The sequence below is a fragment of the Daphnia pulex genome, chromosome 3 (assembly GCF_021134715.1).
Source record: "Daphnia pulex isolate KAP4 chromosome 3, ASM2113471v1".
Taxonomy (NCBI): Eukaryota; Metazoa; Arthropoda; class Branchiopoda; order Diplostraca; family Daphniidae; genus Daphnia; species Daphnia pulex.
In genome coordinates, this window is record NC_060019.1 from 8098985 (window position 1) to 8116125 (window position 17141).

At 37.9% G+C, this 17141-nt stretch overlaps 5 protein-coding genes across 23 annotated transcripts; 3 read left to right on the top strand and 2 right to left on the bottom strand.

Moving 5' to 3' along the window:
• Positions 1-188: 188 nt before the first annotated feature.
• Positions 189-7624, bottom strand: LOC124190555 (phosphatidylinositol 4-phosphate 5-kinase type-1 alpha-like). 17 transcript variants are annotated; one of them, XM_046583285.1, is made up of 15 exons: positions 6747-7241; positions 6404-6553; positions 6092-6340; positions 5873-6025; positions 5639-5803; positions 5146-5567; positions 4943-5075; positions 4760-4847; positions 3352-3465; positions 2761-3099; positions 1986-2232; positions 1798-1893; positions 1267-1436; positions 1084-1193; positions 189-597 (listed from the first exon to the last, which is right to left on the bottom strand). In XM_046583285.1, the coding sequence occupies exons 1-15, from the start codon at positions 7056-7058 to the stop codon at positions 586-588; spliced, it is 2760 nt and encodes a 919-aa protein (XP_046439241.1). In that variant the 5' UTR covers positions 7059-7241; the 3' UTR covers positions 189-585. The 17 variants fall into 17 exon arrangements, with proteins under 17 accessions (XP_046439241.1, XP_046439247.1, XP_046439244.1 ...); XM_046583291.1 differs by lacking the exon at positions 2761-3099; XM_046583288.1 differs by lacking the exon at positions 1798-1893.
• Positions 7357-8659, top strand: LOC124190558. Its single transcript, XM_046583302.1, has 5 exons — positions 7357-7501; positions 7585-7661; positions 7856-8062; positions 8140-8313; positions 8374-8659. The coding sequence occupies exons 1-5, from the start codon at positions 7426-7428 to the stop codon at positions 8599-8601; spliced, it is 762 nt and encodes a 253-aa protein (XP_046439258.1). The 5' UTR covers positions 7357-7425; the 3' UTR covers positions 8602-8659.
• A 602-nt stretch (positions 8660-9261) lies between these two features.
• On the top strand, positions 9262-13705 carry LOC124190560 (cullin-1-like). Its single transcript, XM_046583304.1, has 15 exons — positions 9262-9370; positions 9775-9925; positions 9984-10170; positions 10247-10356; positions 10418-10526; positions 10596-10695; positions 10764-11041; positions 11117-11296; positions 11370-11624; positions 11684-11953; positions 12042-12233; positions 12299-12406; positions 12465-12565; positions 12680-12899; positions 12971-13705. Exons 2-15 carry the CDS (start codon positions 9783-9785, stop codon positions 13049-13051), a joined length of 2334 nt encoding a protein of 777 aa, XP_046439260.1. The 5' UTR covers positions 9262-9370; positions 9775-9782; the 3' UTR covers positions 13052-13705.
• A 126-nt stretch (positions 13706-13831) lies between these two features.
• Positions 13832-16184, top strand: LOC124190561 (transcription termination factor, mitochondrial-like). Of its 2 annotated transcripts, none has more exons than XM_046583306.1 (7): positions 13832-14341; positions 14429-14644; positions 14705-14889; positions 14956-15052; positions 15124-15274; positions 15336-15517; positions 15611-16184. In XM_046583306.1, the coding sequence occupies exons 1-7, from the start codon at positions 14299-14301 to the stop codon at positions 15796-15798; spliced, it is 1062 nt and encodes a 353-aa protein (XP_046439262.1). In that variant the 5' UTR covers positions 13832-14298; the 3' UTR covers positions 15799-16184. The 2 variants fall into 2 exon arrangements, with proteins under 2 accessions (XP_046439262.1, XP_046439261.1); XM_046583305.1 differs by having other exon boundaries at positions 14445-14644.
• LOC124190564 (MKRN2 opposite strand protein-like) lies at positions 15807-17110 on the bottom strand. 2 transcript variants are annotated; one of them, XR_006872999.1, is made up of 4 exons: positions 16761-17110; positions 16545-16619; positions 16170-16388; positions 15807-16083 (listed from the first exon to the last, which is right to left on the bottom strand). XR_006872999.1 is itself a non-coding variant. In XM_046583308.1 (4 exons), exons 1-4 carry the CDS (start codon positions 16921-16923, stop codon positions 15879-15881), a joined length of 636 nt encoding a protein of 211 aa, XP_046439264.1. In that variant the 5' UTR covers positions 16924-17110; the 3' UTR covers positions 15807-15878. The 2 variants fall into 2 exon arrangements, 1 of the variants encoding a protein (XP_046439264.1); XM_046583308.1 differs by having other exon boundaries at positions 16787-17110.
• Between the last annotated feature and the right edge of the window lie 31 nt (positions 17111-17141).

The following is a 17141-nucleotide window of genomic DNA, read 5'->3' on the forward strand; positions in this document are numbered from 1 at the left end:
CCCACAGGCAACCAGTCCACCGAATGAATGAAAAATTCACAATTATTTAACCAGAGAACGAGAGATAGTAGGATACGACGACTTTGTTTTCCCCCTTCAAAGTAGAAACCAAATGTGTGGCCATTCAGAACATCGACGATCGTCATATCAGCCCAAAAAAAAAATTAATAATAAGGAACCAAAACCAGTGAGAGAATCACAACTATCTTTCATAGGTGGAAATAACAACTCTGGATGTACAAACCACTGATCACATGTGATAGGGGCAGTGTTCACGTTGAATTTCCACAAAGAACCGCGTCGAGTGGATCTCACTTTCTTCTTCATCTCCTTTTTTCTTTGTTACATAAAAACAGAGAGAAACACACACAAAAGACAGGGGGAAGGAGAAAACCCACCGAAAAATAAGACGTAGTGATAACAGTGACAGCAAATCGTACGCAAAGAGACGAAGCAAATAGAAGGCAAACATACACAAAGACCACCATTTATCAAATGTTTTTTTTTGTTTTTCGTAAATTCTCTTCATCAGCACACGCCATCCATTTCCCGGCGTCAAGAGTCGTCGACAAAAGTCTCAGCTGTTTAGAGGTGCGTCTGTAAACGGTTCAATGTACAAAGTCCGAAATCAACACAACTATTTTTAGTAGCTAGTAGAAACATTGAGAACTGCGGGGGACAACCATTCTCTAGAGTGGAAGGATCTTTTCTTAGCTACTTGACGCGAGGGGCAAGAAGATATCCATCGATATGCAAATTACTAACGAAGGGAGGGTCGAGGAAATTGTTTTCTCTCGTCCGAATGCCATAAACTATTAGAGGAACAGTAGCAGTAGCAAGCAAAGTGGAGGCTTGTGATATATATGAGGTTGCAGACCAAGATGGAAAATTAGGCTTTAAAAATCTGAAAAAAGGGGTTTTGGGGGTCCAGGAAGACGTATTGAAATTCGCAAGGACGATCCGTTTGATCGGAACGTGCAGTCTTTCTTTAAGGTTCGTTGTTTTTTTTTTAGCTGGTTCTGATGCTGGTCCGTTTTTATTTTGCCGGCGGAAAAGCGTTCACGGAATGCGAGCGGAACTCACCATTTCATGATCCTGATGAAACTCGGAGGATGTTTCTTCGTGGACGACTCTCGCGCGGGAGCGGACAGAGCTGCTAGACGCTTGGTTCATTTTCGGCGATCCTGAAAACCCTTCAAAAGCAATGACGACACAACCATACATACGGGTTCCGATGCTAAACCAATAAAAATCGATTTTCATTACCTAGTTCACCCGAGGAAGACGATTCAGTGAACGAAGGCGTTCCTTCGGTCCATGTCGGAGTTGGTGTGTGGCCTCCGGAAATGACACCGCTGGCCATTCGTAGTATTTCCCCGCTTCCCAGCGATGACGCTTTGCTATTCGACCGTACCTCCAGCTGGACTTCCGACATGCTGCTTATGTAACCAGGCGCGCCGAGCACAGGCATTGAAGTGGAAAAATCGCCAATACAAAAATTAGATTAGAGACAACACGCAAGGAGTCAGCGAGCACAACTTGAAAGCCTTTGGTTCACTTTCTGAGCTATTATTAGACATCGTTAGTAAAATTATGACCAGTACCTCAATACTTTGCCAGTTCGTGCACACAATCCACCAAAACCCTCAAGACGAATCCCCAAAAAATTTTCCACGTATATGCACAACATATCGATTCGTGTTAATAACATGCAAATGCCAAGGGATTCCGGAGTACTGTTAGCCTTTTCCTCAATGAGCTAAGAGAAAATCGGAACTTGGCGCTTCGATTTCTAACCTGAAGACATGATGACTTGTCAAACAAACAAGCTCTTGGGTATGACTGATAACTGAAGTTTCGATTTCTTTTCCGGAACGTTCACCTTGCGGATTCCTAACCAAAGATGTCTTCGGTGTCTTTTAAATTGATCGCCCTCTACTTTTGAGGAATATAAAAACAAAACCATTTCAAGATGGAGATCTCACCTGATGGCTTCGGCGTGGGAATTCCAAGTTCTAGTTACAGTTGTCTCGGTGCTCCTCTTCGCTGGAGCACTAACAGATTTGCTGCCGGTTCGTCCCTGAACGATGGATGGCTGATCTCGGGATCTTTCCGCCGGCCCGGAACGAAGAACTTCCTCAAAGGCGGGAGGGGGAGTCGATGACGAAGAAGAAGATGAAGGGAGGCTTCGAGATTCTCCATCTTCGTTGCTGGCTCGTGGTCGAAAAGACACTGGTTGAGACAGAATTATGGCACGTTAGAGAAGTTAAGTAGCGACTCACGACGAGGTCGACATTTGGAAAACCGCAAACTACATGCAAATATAGCAGAACAGCAAACTACGTGTCGCTGCATCGTAAGGGCATACCAACAAGTTTCAATGTTAGGCACAACAAACCGAACAAAAACAAAACCAAATGAAAAACACAATTTCACGGCAAACGCAGCAGTCAAAAAAAAATATTCAGGGTATCAACGATTAATTCTGGAAACGCGGTGGGAAATCAACGATACAATACACGCGGGTTGGCACGACCCACGTGTAATAAAACGAAAAGAAAACTGGGGGGGGGGGGAGTGAGAAGGGATTGGATAAAACGCCGAAACGAACTGAGCGACACTAACATTTACCGAACAAAATAACGTCATGCTCAACTCGCAAAAATGGATCAAACCAAAGAAGAAGAAGAAAAAAAAATTCCATCGATGCGTGATGGTGTATAAATACAGGAGCCGATGCTTTTTTTTTTTTTTTGTCACCTTTAGTCGGACCAGCCGACACACCTCCTTGAGACGTTGGCACGGCAATGTTAACTCGCTTAGGCGAACGCGGAGGAACAGGTGGAGGTGGACCCCTGGAGCCTGCTCCGGCCCCCGAACCCAACCTCAAGTTGCTTGGCACACGATCTTTAAGGACAGCTGGCAAATTGACGGGCGTACTGGAACTTCCGCCAGCGCCAGCGCCACCCCCGACACTATTTCCGGCAGCGCTGGAACCACCGGATCCGCCCACTGAATTGTTGAACGTAACTGCAGGTGCTGGTCCTGACAATGAATTCGCTCCTGTCGGATGTGGCAAAGCTGAACCAGTATCCGACGCTGGGCGATTCGAAAGCAGACAACAATAACAGCAAACTTTCTCTGAAGTTTTTTTTTTTTTTTTTAACTATAACTCTGAAAGCGCCTACGCTGTTCACTAAGGCTGGAGAGAGAAAGCACTCGGGACAAAGTGAAATCCACGGCAAATTCGCGTGGGCATCAGTAAAGTACAACACAGCCATATTTGGAATAGAGGCAGATTTCGCTAAGTTTGGATTGTGTGGGCTGGTTTGCAATGACGATGTAGGTTACCTGATTCCTGGCTGATGGCGAGCTGGTCGTAATTCGCCGGAGCTGCACTATCCGTGACGGAGGTTGCTCGTGTCCGAGCTGTCAGTTTCTTCTTAGAAGGTGAGTGTTTCAAAGCTGAGATCGCAGACAGACAAAAACAAAAAAATGAGGAAAATTCAAATGCATCAGTCGTTCGAAAATATTCAATCGTCGCTATGATGACTCAGAAGTAAGAGAGAGAGAGAGAAAAAAAGGTCACTGAAACCAACCGAAATCAGAGTTCAACAAGGAAAATATAAAGATAATAATAAAGAAAAATAAAATTGTTGCGGGAACGATTTTTAGACTCTATGTTCAAAGTACGTAAATTCGACTTTAGAAATCAAAAGTCTACTAATAATAAGCAGGATATCGTAATATCAAAAACTACTGAAGGGACTAAGAAATCGAGTTCGACTAAAAACTTAGGAATCGCTTAGGAATCGAAATCAAGACCTTTCGCCTCGGATACAATACGAAAAAAAACGAAAGGAGGGAGGAAAAAATCAAGAAACGAATGCTCGTCGATAACGTAACGTAAAAAATTATCAGTAACTGACACATCGAAGTGAAAAAAAAATGGAATGTTGTCGAAATCGGCATATTCATAACACGAACGCGATCGAGAACAAAGTGCAAGAAGTTGAATGTTCGGGTTCCATCGAACGGCAAACGAAACGAAAAAGAAAAAAATTACATGCGAAGTGCACTGTGCGACGAATCTGGGAACACTAACCATGAACGCCAAACGAAAACGAAAATATTTTTTGATAGATTTTGAAAAAAAAAATAAGTGCGGAATAGATGAGTAGAAAACTTCATAACGCTGGAATTTTTCTGAACGGAGCATTTACCTAAGTAGCTGGATACCAAGTTGCGGAATTTACGATGTTTGCCTTTAAATTCTGGCAAATCCACTGCGAGCCGATTTTTGTAAATTGATTCGGTATTTTTTCGAGCAATAAGTTAGAGGGGCAGAAAACGAGAAAAGAGTATGAAAGACATAAAGTTGAGAAAGGCCGTGAAAACGTAAGAGCAGACGGAATGCCACACATTTAGGCAAGGAGGAGGATAACGATACAGTTCCAAAACCCATCACGGAAACTTGAATAGGACCGAGAAAATCAAAGAGACAGGAGGACAAATCGAGAACGACACAGAGAAATCCCGATCGACAGAAATATTTTCATAAAAGGAATAAGCTGCTTCGTTTTTACGTTTGCTAATTAAAATTGTCTCTCAAAGACAACTGGAAACCCCATCTTTCATTTGGAGTTAATATCGTTACATTAGAATAAAAGATAGGTAAAGAATTCCAAACATCACATTCGAGGTATGAAATCTTTGGATGAGGTTCTGTTACTGACATTTAATAGCAATTTCGACTTACGCGAGGGCACCTTTCTGAAGACCTGTTTGGCCATGAAGTTTTGAAAACGCTGCGAATAAAAGCCAGGACGGTGAACTGAAACTGTGTCCTATGAAAATGGAAGACAAAATAAAGTTTGAAATAAAAAAAATGTTTTGTTCACAAGAAAACTTTATAATGAGAAAATCAAAAGTCAGAACATACCCCGTCATGAATCATAGCCTTGAGTGTATGTTCAAGCTTTTTCTTCAGTCGATAGCTCTGCAAAATATCGATAATACCTAGAAATACGAGAAGCCTTTCACCTTTGGCGTTACGAGCTGGGATGCCTCCGGGTCTGTTTTATTTTAAAATAGAATGTTAAATAAACTACTGATAAATTATATAATGAGCTCTGAAATATTTACGGAACATCATCTTCCTCATCAATGGGTTCACTTTCTGCCTGGATACTTTCTAAAGCAGTGGAATGAGCCACCAATTTTTGACGATTGATGGAACGGCTACGAACTAGAGGTGGTGGATGAGCCGTCGCTCCAGAGGATGTCCCAGCCACAGCTCCATTCTCTTCTCCACTATCTTCCTCGCCAATTGAATTGTTGCGACGGCGCTCGGCTTCTTCTTTAGCCGCCAGATCCAGATTGTGAATTGCAACCAAAAGACTGTAGTCCATAATTTTAAAGCTTTCCAGAACACGACAGTCTCGTTGAATGGTCTTAATCAGTGCGGTGTATGTATCTGCTTCTAACATAATTCCGTCGGGATGCAATTCCAGAAAATCCAAATCCTTATAAGTTGGAACTGTTTTACTTCTTTCCGATTTCGAGGCCTGCAAAAGGGAGAAAATTGTCATTATAAAAAATAGATTTAAAACTATTTATCAAAGGTCAAAATTCGTACTTTTCTCTTGTAGGTAGAACCCTTGAGATCGTATTTTTCATGTAGTTTAATAGAAGACGGTAGTAAATTGTTCATTACTACCATCCGCACGTTTTTCGAGTTACATATGTAGCAATATAAACCGAAAAATTTTGGCAGTAGCGTCCGAGGATTCTGATTGAGGTTCTAGAAAAATAAAATAAGAAGAGATAAAAGATTTTGCACTGATATATATAATGAAGATGTATATATTACCATGTAGTAACCAAGTAGAAGTTTCATAAGAAATTCTCCTTCTTTATGTTGTACAGTTTTTATGATAAACTCATCGTCGGCGGACAGATAGAAAATAGATCCACTAGCTCCCGGATTAGTCAATTCTCTTAACGGCTCGTTACAGAGCGATAACTGTAAAAAAAATCACAATAAGTATCAGGGCAATTAATAATAACCAATTGCATCATTTTAACTCACCAGAAAGTCATCGGGCTGAATACCGAAGAGATCACGAAAATATCGGAAGGCGATGGGAGCGAATGACTTGAAACGAAAATCTGAGTAATGATGTGCTGGAGTCAGTTGTGATCCTTGGGAATAAAAGTTTGTTGTTTCAATGGTCATGAAATCTTGCATCAAGAGATCTCTTTCAGGTTTCGATGCCAGGCCTCCAACTGCATGACTGATACCCAATTGGATGGAGCCCATAATTTGTGAAGTGTGTATCTAAATAATTAATAAGTAGCATGTAGTTATATTATTGTAGGCAATACAATTGTGGTCACTTACTTTTTTGTAGGTGACTTCACCACCCTCTCCTACTCTCCGATGGCCAAGTTTCTTTTCTCGATCTGTTTTTAATGTACCAGCAGATCTAGCTCGTGGAGATAGGGGAGTTTTAGGACCATCCCCTGCTGCGAGGCTAGGATCTTGGGCCATCTAAGTATTTTAATGAATAAAATATGTTATTTTAAAGATTCCATGTATACATGAAGGGACAGTTAGTATCTATGTCAGACCAAGGACATTGCAACACCCTGACTGTGTGTTCATTAATACTGGTATTGCACAATTACCCAGATCCAAAAATTTGCAGATCTCAACAATTTGAAGGTATAAATATGTAACATACCTCAAGAGGAGGTGGTCTCTTATCCTTATTACTAATGCCTGCAGCAACATCTTCAGAACCGAGTTCATCATCCTCAGGAACACAATCGTTTGGATCAGATGATTGATTAGGCTTGTTCACAGGAGTTGAACTGCTGGCAGATTCCTTGATATGATTGTTCTCCATGAGAGAAGAGCCTTCTTGCTGTATTGATGTATCATGTTCTGAAGGTGTGTGTTTATTTTCTTTTCTTTCACCAATCTCCAAGATTGAATGTGGGCCTGACATGGACGAAACGGCACCCAGTTGTACGACGGATGAACTTGTGCTCATTCCACTAAGAATGGGTTTGAGGATTTAAAGACTATAAAGTTAAGTTACATGGAATACTTGTGAATTTCTCTTAAACAAGTTCACTGTGGTCTTCAATAACCGAATAGAAGTCTTCGACTCAACGCCTCACACACAAACTAGGACAAATTAATGTACAAGTCGGATCAGCTGCTTTTCTACGAGAGGTTGCCGAGGCAACGTTCGTTGTTATTTAGCCTAAATATGTTTTCTGCTCTCATTTTATATCAGATATTAGAAATTCTCTGCATCTTTCTTTTTAGTTAGTTTGTACTTGCAGATAATTTTGAGTTTTTTTTTTATCTCCAATCCCTCGTAATTTATAAAGAAGTAAGAAATTTACGTGAAAATGCCATTATTACGAAACAAACCACTTGCAGACTGTGCTGATTTCGAAGCGAGCATCCGACACTACCAAAACCTTAGTACGCTTGTTAAATGTTAACTAATATAAATTAATTATGATCTCAGTGGTTTCTGTGTGATATTAAATCTTTCCTTTATCCAGATCAGCAGATAGAACAAAAAACGAGTGCAGTGTTCGACTTAGTGAACAAACTAAATAATTCAAAAAATTCCGAAAGCGTATGTAAATTTTGTTATCGAGTATTTAATTGATTCTCTTGATCAATTACACAATTTAAAGTTTTTTTTATTTTTGTCGCATAGTATTTTTAAGAATAAAATGTGAATCCCTTATTAGATTTTTTGCATATTTACATGAGAATTTAATATTTCGATAATTTTTTTTTTCTTTTGTACGATTGTAATGATGCCAGTTCACAGAAAAATCCCAAACAGATGCATCGTATCAACTACATGATCGCAATAAGAACACATCACAGGACGCATCAGTCTCATTGGCGCGATCCGAGCCTCGGGAAAAATCTGCAGTAAACAAACATCAAATCATAGTAGATTTAACTCAACGTTTGCGCGACATTCAAAATGAACTGGAATCAGCAAGGGTTCAACAAAGAAAAGCGGTTCGTTTATTAATTATTTGTTAGTATATTTTTTTTTTTTTTTTGTGTGTAATTTTGTGACAACGGTCTATCTACAGGAAGAAGAACGAGATCAACAGAAACAAGAATTGAGTCAACTCAGGGAAAATTCGAAAAAAATGAAAAGTGCAATTCAATCGAAGCAATTGCTTCATGAAGCTCACAAGAAAGAAATGGCCGCTGTATTGGAGAAGCTGAAATCTGAAGAGCAATCGCGGAAATCTTTCCAAAAGGTACCGTGTAATAGGCTTGTTAAAGAAAAAGTAATAAATTATAACTATTCCGTCTATTAGGAAATCGAGAGAATCTCGAAACAGCTGAGCGTTGTTACATCGGATAAGGAGAAACTGGCGGAAAAGTTAGAACATTCCAAGACGGACCTGCTGCTATTAAAACAACATAAATTAGATGACCACCCTAGCAATAAAGTCCCTATAATGCTTAAATGTATTAGAAAACAGTCACTTTTAATCGAAAACTTACTGAAACAGATTGCGTGTTTGGAGCAACTAAAGAACTGATACAGCGATCGATAGCGATGGTCCACATTCCTAAATATAACTTTGTTTTGTCCTAAAACTTTAATCCGTGTCAATTTTATTAGGCCGAAGTACATATCTCTTATCTGCCGGGTTAGAAAGATGACTACATCCTATCCCAATATCGTTATTATTTCTTTCGATTTCTTTCATCTTTCGTATTTTTTTTACCGTAAGAATTGCTCAACCAGCAAGGGAGCTTTAGGTTGGAATGTTCGAAAACAGATGAAACAAGGATGAAAATACTGCGAAAATAACCGAAATGTTAGGCCTACATTTCACAACGCAGACAATAAATTCAAAGGAATACTTCTATCGAAAAATTTATTTGGGGATTCCCCTGTGGCAGAGTTATTGGACTTTCTCGACGCCAAACTAGGAAAAATATGTCAATCCGGCTTGATTTTCAATTCACCTTTTTATAAAAATGTGCACTACCCGCATACGGCATTACTAAACGTATTAGCCTAAGTAGATAAGAAACCGTTACCCTTCAACACGAATGTTGCTTCACCGCAAATCCGCAATGATCAGGACGTAGTTAAGCAAAAGTCGGAAATGATTTCGATATATAGAATTTAGATTGCCTGCTTTACTCCGTTTTTTTCTATGGCGATTTGTTTTTCTTTTCTCCTTTGTGATATTTGCAAAGTGACAACGCTGTATGTAATAATTGAGGAAGAGGCTGAAAACTCGTCAAGTTGGGAACAATCAGCGTAGATCACTTGCAGCTAATTATTTTCAATTTAACGTAAGTTATAACATATCGATAATATTAAATAAACAATAGCAAATGCAGGTAGTTATGATTTATGTTGATGTACGAATTAGTGACCAGTTGTATAACTGAAGTTCCATGGTGAAAGCCTGATGCTTTGCCATGAGTTTCTAAGGGAATTTCTGCTGCTAGAAACTTGAACGACTGTTTTTTTTTTATCTTTTAAAAATCGTCAACTGTTTGAATTCAAATCCTTTGTCAAATTTTTAAATTATACTTTTTAATTTCTGGAATAAAATTCTGAGAAAGTCAAGTTATATTCATATGTAAACATTACTTAATGATACCAGTTGTTAGTTTCTCCTAAATACAATTTGTTGCATTTAAGAAATGGGTAGAGTTTCAGTTAATAAATTACATTGTACTCCTTTCTGTAGGTGCAATCATGTCCAGTCAACGTGGCCAAAGTAGTCATGGGTCTAAAGCACCTATTGATCTGGATCAAATTTGGTCGGACCTCTTACAAGGCATTGAAAAAGTTTACAATAAACAGGCGATGTCTAAAAAGCAATATATGGACCTTTACACGTAATATTACTTTTTTCACTTTTAAATCTGTTGTCTAATGTAGGTTCTAATCCTCCAGGCATGTATATGATTATTGTACCAACGTAAATAATCAGGGGGGTAGAGGAAATTCAGTTTCTATCCCATCTGCAGCTACCAGTAAAGCCAAAAAGAGTCAGGCTTCTGGTGGAGCTCAATTTGTGGGCCATGAGCTGTATAAGAGATTAAAAGACTACCTCAAGTCTCACTTAATCAATGTTCTTAAGGTAAGACCCAATGAAAATCTTCTAAACTGAAATGGGTGAATGTTTCTTTAATAATATGTTTTTATCCTTTTGGTAGAATGGAGTTGACTACATGGATGAGCCTGTTCTCAAGTTTTATACACAGCAATGGGAGGAGTATCAGTTTAGTTCAAAGGTTTTAAATGGAGTTTGTGCCTATTTGAACCGGTAAACACATCTAGTGAAGTTTAAGCATAACTATTTCTGATGCCAATTTTTATTGCAATAGACACTGGGTGAAGCGAGAATGTGAAGAAGGACAGAAAGGAATTTACGAAATTTATCAGTTGGCGCTTGTGACATGGAGAGAGAATTTGTTTCGTCATCTTCACAAACAGGTATAACACGAAAAGCACAATTTTCTTTCTTTACAGAATAATAAAATCACCTAACTTGTGAATTTAAAGGTTACGAATGCTGTGCTGAAACTAATTGAACGAGAACGAAACGGTGAACCTATCAATACCCGTTTAGTTAGTGGTGTGATGAACTGCTACGTTGAACTTGGTATTGTGATAGCTTTAATTCCTTGAACGAGAATTTCGGAACTTTAATTAAAATCGACATTTCATTAGGTTTGAACGAAGAGGATCAGACGGCAAAGGGGCAGAATTTATCGGTGTATAAAGATTCATTCGAGAATTCATTCTTAGAGGATACAGAGCGCTTCTATACCCGGGAAAGCGCTGAATTTCTACGGCACAACCCAGTGACTGAGTACATGAAACGTGCCGAACAGCGGTTAGCTGAGGAGCAAAAACGAGTGCAGACTTATTTGCATGAAGCCACCCTTGACAAGCTGAGCAAAACTTGTGAAAAAGTCCTTATAGAAAAACATTTAGAGATCTTTCAGGTATATTGTGATATTTAATTTTAATTTATTTTGTCTTCTGTGTTGATTACCTAATTATTCCTTCTCTTTTAAAAGGCGGAATTTCAACACCTCCTTGCAGACGACAAGCATGATGATCTCGGAAGAATGTACCAGTTGGTCTCACGCATATCAGATGGATTAACAGAATTGCGAACACTTCTTGAAGATCACATAACCCAGCAAGGTTTGTCTGCCATCGAACGCGAAGGAGAAGCCGCCCACAATGATCCTAAGGTACGGTGTACATTTTTAGACATAGAACATAGACATAAAGAATTGTAATAAATTTTACGAATGTTTTCTAAAGGTTTACGTTACTACCATACTGGATGTCCACCGGAAATATAACGCCCTCGTTATGTCGGCGTTCCATAATGATGCCGGATTTGTGGCTGCATTGGACAAAGCTTGCGGAAAGTTCATCAATAGCAATGCCGTGACAAAGGCCGCCAACTCCTCGTCGAAATCGCCAGAACTACTGGCCAAATACTGTGATCTTTTGCTGAAAAAGAGCGCGAAAAATCCCGAAGAGGCCGAGTTAGAGGATACGCTAAATCAAGTGGTCAGTTTTTACATTTTCTGTTATTTACTTTTTTAAACTCAATCAAATTCTGTACACAGATGGTGGTCTTCAAGTATATTGAAGACAAAGACGTATTCCAAAGGTTCTACTCCAAAATGCTGGCTAAGCGTTTGGTGCAGCATATGTCGGCTTCAGACGACGCTGAAGCATCAATGATCTCCAAATTAAAGCAAGCCTGTGGCTTCGAGTATACTTCGAAGCTTCAGCGTATGTTTCAAGACATTGGAGTCAGTAAAGATCTCAACGAACAATTTAAGCGACATCTGGCCAACTCTGCTGAACCACTCGACATCGATTTCAGTATTCAGGTTTGTTTGGTGTCAAAAATAGATTTGAGAATCCCTTAATCGTTACATTTATATTTTTCTAAATATAATTCCGTCGCATGTGCAACAGGTCCTGTCATCTGGTTCTTGGCCGTTTCAGCAATCAGTCAATTTTTCTCTTCCATCCGAACTCGAGCGCTCCGTCCAACGTTTTACTACTTTTTACAGCAGCCAGCACAGTGGGCGCAAACTGCACTGGCTCTATCAAATGTCTAAAGGCGAATTAGTCACCAACTGTTTCAAAAATAGATACACACTTCAGGTTTCTGATAATTTGGTTTAGTTAACTGTTATTAACAAAATTTTTAACACCATTTATTCTTATAGGCATCAACTTTACAAATGGCTGTACTTTTGCAATACAATGTTTCAACATCTTGGACAGCCAATCAGTTAAGTGATGCAACTGGAATCAAAATGGATTTACTACTGCAGGTAACTTCTACTGAACAAATATTAGAGAATTTTTTTTATTCACAGATTTTTTAAACAGGTGGCGCAGATTCTCTTAAAATCGAAGCTCTTGTCGTCCGAAGACGACGAAAATGATTTGCAACAAACTTCTCAGCTCTCTCTCTTTGTTGGATACAAAAAGTAAGTACCAATTCTTTTCCGATGTGTTTATCAACGAGAAAGCGTTGTATTTTTTCTCAATGTCTCACAAAATTGTGATTAACACTTTTTTATTTTTACTGTTCTCTCTCATAGCAAAAAGTTGCGTGTTAACATCAACATTCCAATGAAGGCTGAATTGAAACAAGAGCAAGAAGCCACGCAACGGCATTTAGAAGAGGATCGAAAGCTACTGATCCAAGCGGCAATTGTACGCATCATGAAGATGCGCAAAGTACTTAAACATCAACAGTTACTGGCTGAGGTCCTTAATCAGCTATCGTCTCGCTTCAAGCCAAGAGTGCACATAATTAAGGTAATATCTTTGTGTACGCTGTCGGTCATTTTTCATTTCTATTAACTTGAGTTTTTATTGTTATTATACAGAAATGTATTGACATTCTGATCGAAAAGGAATATTTGGAGAGAACCGAAGGACAGAAAGATACTTATTCCTATCTCGCATGACTTCTCAGTCCTGTGAGCTTTTCCTTAACTTTTGCCATTTTTTGCGTGTTACTTATACACTAGAAAAATGGAAGTAGAGGAGAGAGACAGAGTTTTCACGGTTGTTGCCGCTGGTCAACAGCGATTTTTGTACAAAGGATAAGAACCGTGACCAATTCTAGGAACAAAAGACGCTCACAGAGTTGATCATATGACTCTTGTTTAGCATACCCATTTCTGTCTTGACTCCCCATCTTATATTTACTTTTTCTCGTTTTCTGTTCTACTGCACTTTAAAATTCGGCATTTTTTTTTCTCTCAGCTGCTCATCTTGTCCATCTGGCTAAAAACTCTCTTTGTATATATATATACTCCTCCGATCTGAGCGATAGAAAGAGAAGAGACCCTATGGGAAGCGGAATTGTTGCCTTTGCTGATGGGGTCTCCTGTCAAAAGGCTGTGCTGTACTAAATGATTGAAACCTTGTGAAGCTGCCGCAACACTTTTCTTTCTTTCTTCCGCAATGAATGATAAGTGTGTTTCGAGTCCAGAGGTACATACTTTTATCGCTCTCCGGAGGTTATCATTTTTTCGATTGTTAGTGGGTGCGAATGGGTCTATGTGTGAAGTCCTGCTAATTATCACAAATAAAAATGAAGTTATTTCATACTGGAATTTCCGAGCAAACGAATGCCATTACCTTTAGTCCTTTACGCTTTTTTAGAATGTTACACATAACATCGATGCATAATTTACAATTCAATAAGCTTTTGCCTAAAAATCAGAGTGTTTAAATTCATTAGCTATCATCACTCTATAAGTCATTACCTAGCCTAAAGTAGTAAAAGCTAAAACATAAGTCAAAAATAAAAACCAACTTGAAATAAAAGTAGCGGCAACACTTTAGCAGACAACTTTAGTTTCGTAAACATCTCGGACTTCATAGTTCGGACTTTTTGATTGCGATTGTGACTAACATTTTTCTAGCTTCTAGGTGAAGTTAGAAACATTACTGCAATAGAAATTTAAACAAGGAAATATTGAGACAAGGAAGATGATATTGAGATCTCAACTATCGAGGATTTTTATTCGTTTCGGAAATGGGGCTAGAATGCAAAGCGTTAAAGCAAGTAATTTTCAGTTTCCATTACTTCGAGCCAAACTAGAAACGAATTTTTTAAAGAAATTAATTACCCGCCGAATCCTCACATCACGTCAGTTATTAGAAATAAAGACAATCCAATCTCCCAATTTTGGTAAAGCTGTGGATGAGACCTATTTTGACTTCAAAGAATTGGAATGGAATGGAAGGTAAAATATGTGGGTTTATTTATTTTTTTAAGTTCATGTATGTGCAAATGATATTCATTGCAGATCAAGATTTGTATAAATAACTAGGTATTTTTTGTATCAGTTACCAGCAACGGGTTCAACATTTCATGGCATTAATGTGTGAAATATTTAAGCTTTCTGAGCAAGAGGCAGAGCATATTGTAGAGTACTACCCATTTTTGTGGAAAGAATTTTTTCACAAAACATTTGCATATTTAAAATCTAAAGGGTTGGAAAAGGAAACATTTATGCAATACCCATGGCTTATATCCATATCTCCTGGTAAGTGTTAAAATCAAGAATAAAACAACACATTTTTTTTTAACTTTTTTTTATATGCAGAGGAAATAAATTCAAAGATAGACATCATCTCAAAGACCTTCAATGACTTACAAAATGTCAATGCTTGTGCATGCTTGTTGAAGTTTCCAAATGTAAAAATTGAGAAACTTGTGTCTAATTGGAAAGTGGAAGCTATGGAGTGTGAACATCCATCAAAATTTCATTTCTTGGCACATGCTTTGAAGGTTGAGTAATTCAAAATTTCATTCACAATTATATTCTATCAACAATTATATATATATGTCCTTTAGGTTCCAATTGGGGAAATTATGAATCAACTAGAAACTAAAAGCTTCCTTATGAGTATGTCTTACTTGAGAATTCAGGAAGGAGTAAATATTTGTCTGGGTGGGTTACAGAGAAAAACAATTAATTTCCAAAGACTTTGTAATGAGGTCAATTTCAAACTAAATTTTTAGAAGCTGGAGTGGAGAAAGAGGATCTTTTAAATGATTTGTGGGTACTGCGAAACCGCCCTGTTAAATTACGAAACCGTATCGAGACTCTACAGCAATCCAAGATACCCGTAAAACCGTGGGTTCTTAGAGCGCGCATCGAGTCTTTTAAAACGTAAAGCATATGCTAAATAATTTTTCATAATAAAAATATATTGAAACCCAAATTCTTGTAGTCATATTCAGGAATATTGGAAAGAGAGGAAGGAAATTGAGCTTGATCACAACTTATCTTCATACTTGGTCACCCGACTTAAGTGTGACCCTTCGGTTGTTGCAAGAATGATGAAAGTTTTCCCTAACTTACAGAGAGCTACAATAAGAAAGGTTAAACCTAATATGGACTTTCTTTTGATAGGTAAGAAAATAGAGTTCGATTTAAAGCAAAAACCACGAAAAAAATAAGTAAAAATGTTGATGTTAAATAGTAACTTTTTTCTTCATTTCATAGATAAATGTGTAGATCCAAGCCTCATTATTATGACCCCGCGACTGCTGTGTATAAAACTTGATACCTTGAAAGACCGCTTGGAGCAGTTAGAAAAAAATAACATCCAATATTCTTCACTATGGATGATTGTTAGATGTCAGCGTCACTTCGATGATTATATAAAAAGATGGGAACCAAAGCGAAATTAAAAAGAATATTGAAAAAAAAAATCAGAATTCGTTTATTCAATATACATCAAATACCGTGGCAATAGACATCAACTGGTTATTTAAGGCTCTTCAAAATGGTTACCTTGGAGAAAGAAACCGTTTTGCGATACATTTCTAATGATAGAAAGTAAGCGGATGGTTCTGTTGATAGCTGGGGAGATGATCTCTTGTGTTAATTGAATTTTTGTCAAATTGGAATTGTTATTGGCCGCATTTAACACAGATATCACGTAGTCGAAACAATTGTTGTTAACTTCATCATATCTAGGTGCACATAAATGGCGGATTGATAAATTAAATGTTTGTAAGAAATCCCTTTTTTACACGGCATTGTATAAATAAAATATTACCTTTCTGCCGCCCAAGTATCCATTGTAATGGTATTTTCCAAAACTTTATCTAATTCCGAAAATGTGTAAGGTAATGTGGCAAGGCTGACAGAAAGAAAATTTGTCCAGTTCAAATAGGAACCAAAACTAGAGGAGCTTATTCCATTTTCATTGAATTCAAATATTTTGCTCTCTGAATTAGAAAGAGCAATATGCAGCACATCACCTCTTTTGAAATCTCTGCAATAAAATGTAAATAGTGAGAATTTTGTAGCAGTAGAAACAATGCAGTGTCTTAAAAATGTAATTCTGCCTTATTGCCTCAGAGGCTCAGAAATAAATATTTATCATTTGTAGGGCATATTATACATGCAATTTTGAAGTCATTAAACAAACCTGATGAAATTTCCAAATGTTGGCTTTATCAAAAGACTGCAATTTTTAGCTTCTGATGTTAGAGGACTTGGAACTCTACATTAACACAGAAAAACAATAAAATTTTTTGAATTATTAATAATTGCACTGTTTTTACTAGCATAATGAAACTAATTATTATTCTTTTACAATATTCTTAGTATTATTCATTTTATATTCAAGTAAATTTTAACTTACTTAAGGAAACAAAGAATTCACTTTACCGAAAAGGTGGTATGGTCAAATCTGTATTAGACAACTCATTTTCACATGCTGGACAGTTGTTGGGTATGGTAAAACAGAACACATTAATTTTACTGCAATGCTGAAAACACAGTAAAGAATCTGAAAGTGTTGACATGGCATGCAAAATATCACTCTCACGACGCCAAAGAATAACAAAATATGAGCACGTCGCAGGTCTTTTCGCAAATTCACTCGTTTATTCCAAAATCGACTATACCGCCAACGCCAAGTACAAAAACATAAACATAAAAAATGGCGGATCACCAAATTAGGCAAATAGTTGACATATGATTTTGCTTCACATATTTGCCGATAGATGTCGCGGATTGTGTC